The sequence below is a fragment of the Rhincodon typus genome, chromosome 13 (genome assembly GCF_021869965.1).
Source record: "Rhincodon typus isolate 14 chromosome 13, sRhiTyp1.1, whole genome shotgun sequence".
NCBI lineage: Eukaryota > Metazoa > Chordata > Chondrichthyes > Orectolobiformes > Rhincodontidae > Rhincodon > Rhincodon typus.
In genome coordinates, this window is record NC_063344.1 from 68,771,939 (window position 1) to 68,773,717 (window position 1,779).

The following is a 1,779-nucleotide window of genomic DNA, read 5'->3' on the forward strand; positions in this document are numbered from 1 at the left end:
TTTATGAAGAAGGGTCCAGACCCGAAACGTCAGCTTTCCTGCTCCTCTGATGCTGCTTGGCCTGCTGTGTTCATCCAGCTCTACACCTTGTTATCTCAGATTCTCCAGCATCTGCAGTTCCTACTATTGCTGAAAACAGAACTGTGTTGCTGACACTTTTTGCTTTGCACTGATGAGGGACAAGCACAGTGCCAAATTTAAATTAATCACAGCAATTTCTGTTACTGGAGAAAAGCGGTGTTAAGTTGGTGGCAAATTGACAGATTGGTTGAGGCTTTGCTATGGAGAAAACAAGGTCTGTTTGCAGTCTTCAGGCTCAAGAAATTCAAGTGCCAAATCAGTAAGAATGAAATATGAAAATAAAGCTGGCTGAGTTTTTGAGGGCTGGATTGTTATTGTGTGGGTTGTGGTATGGTGTCAGGGTTCATGTGGGTCACAAACAGAGTGCATCAGTGACTCTCAGCAGTTCAGATATCACCTCAAACCCAGGAGGTGTTACAGTTCTGCCTCTGTACCACTGTCTCATTGCTGCATTCTTCATTTTCCCTTCAACAGGTGGATGGAAGTTATCAAGAGTGCAACCAGTTCTCCAGGACGGATGATCCATCTCAGCCAGAAGGATGGTTGGTTGGGCTGAATATCTGTTGTGCCATCACCTGTAATCTGGAAATCCTTGTGCTGACACTTGTACCAGGAGAACCTTGGATTGGAGGATGTTTACAATGCAACACTATCTGGGAAGGAAGTGAACTGACTCATCTCAGCCACTCCGCGTTAGGAACAGACCTGGTTACTTTTCAAAGGAATACACCATTCTCACAGTGGTGGAAGAATGGTTTCCCAGGATGGGCTAGATTGGGTCTGGGTTGATCATTTAATTTTTGCTTTTCAAATGAAACCAATTCCATTCCTGCTATTTAATGGTTTGTTGTTGATTTATCTAGGAAGTTCTCATACAGCCATCTACCAAAGGAGTTTCTTCCAATGTAATAAATAACTTTAGAACTAATGAGTCTGTTTCATAGTGACTTTAGAACCTAATTACAGGGGTCTGACTTACACACACGATCTCATACACCGATGTATATTACTTTATACTTTATACTGTCCTGCATTATATGGACTCCAAAATGGAACCCAGTTGCAACCTGGGGACTGCCTGTTCTCTGCTCACTTCAACAGTGCTGTGCTGTAGGACATGCTGTATTGCAGATGTAGCGTTAAACCAAGAGCCTATCTATCCTCTCAGATGGGCTGAAAAGATTCCATAATACTACTTTGTTGAAAAGCAGGGAACATTCCTTGGGCGCTCCCTACCCCATCCCCCTCCCCATTTTCTGCATATAAACTGATGTTTTCCCAGCTACCATCAGTTCTGAGGAAGGGTCACTGGACTCGAAATGTTAACTCTGATTTTTTTTTCTTCACAGTTGCTGCCAGACCTGCTGAGCTTTCCAGCAACTTCTGTTTTTGTTGTGGGTGTTCCTTGGTGTCTGGGTCAATTTTGATCCACCACTTAAACAGATTATCTCGTCATTATGACATTGCAGTTCGTGAGAATTTGCTGGTTGCAAATTAGCTACTGTGTTTTCTATATTACAACAACAACTACCCTTCAAAAAGTATCTCATTGGGTGAAGAGTGCTTTGTCATGACCTGAATCATTATAGGTACTAAGGAAATGCATGACTATATGCATGGATATATCCTAGTGCCAATCCAGCAGTCCCTTTGCTACCACAACAATCGCCACCACTGCAAAAGCCCAGGATTTCTGAT

At 42.8% G+C, this 1,779-nt stretch overlaps 1 protein-coding gene across 3 annotated transcripts in view; it reads left to right on the forward strand.

The window, feature by feature from the left end:
• farp2 (FERM, RhoGEF and pleckstrin domain protein 2) overlaps positions 1 to 1,009 on the forward strand; it is a 162,678-nt gene extending 161,669 nt beyond the window's left edge. For all 3 annotated transcript variants that reach the window (XM_048604214.1, XM_048604215.1, XM_048604218.1), the window contains one exon: positions 556 to 1,009. In XM_048604214.1, coding sequence (XP_048460171.1) covers positions 556 to 637 — 82 coding nt within the window. In that variant the 3' untranslated portion in view covers positions 638 to 1,009. The remainder of the gene's footprint in view (positions 1 to 555) is intronic.
• The last annotated feature ends 770 nt before the right edge of the window (positions 1,010 to 1,779 follow it).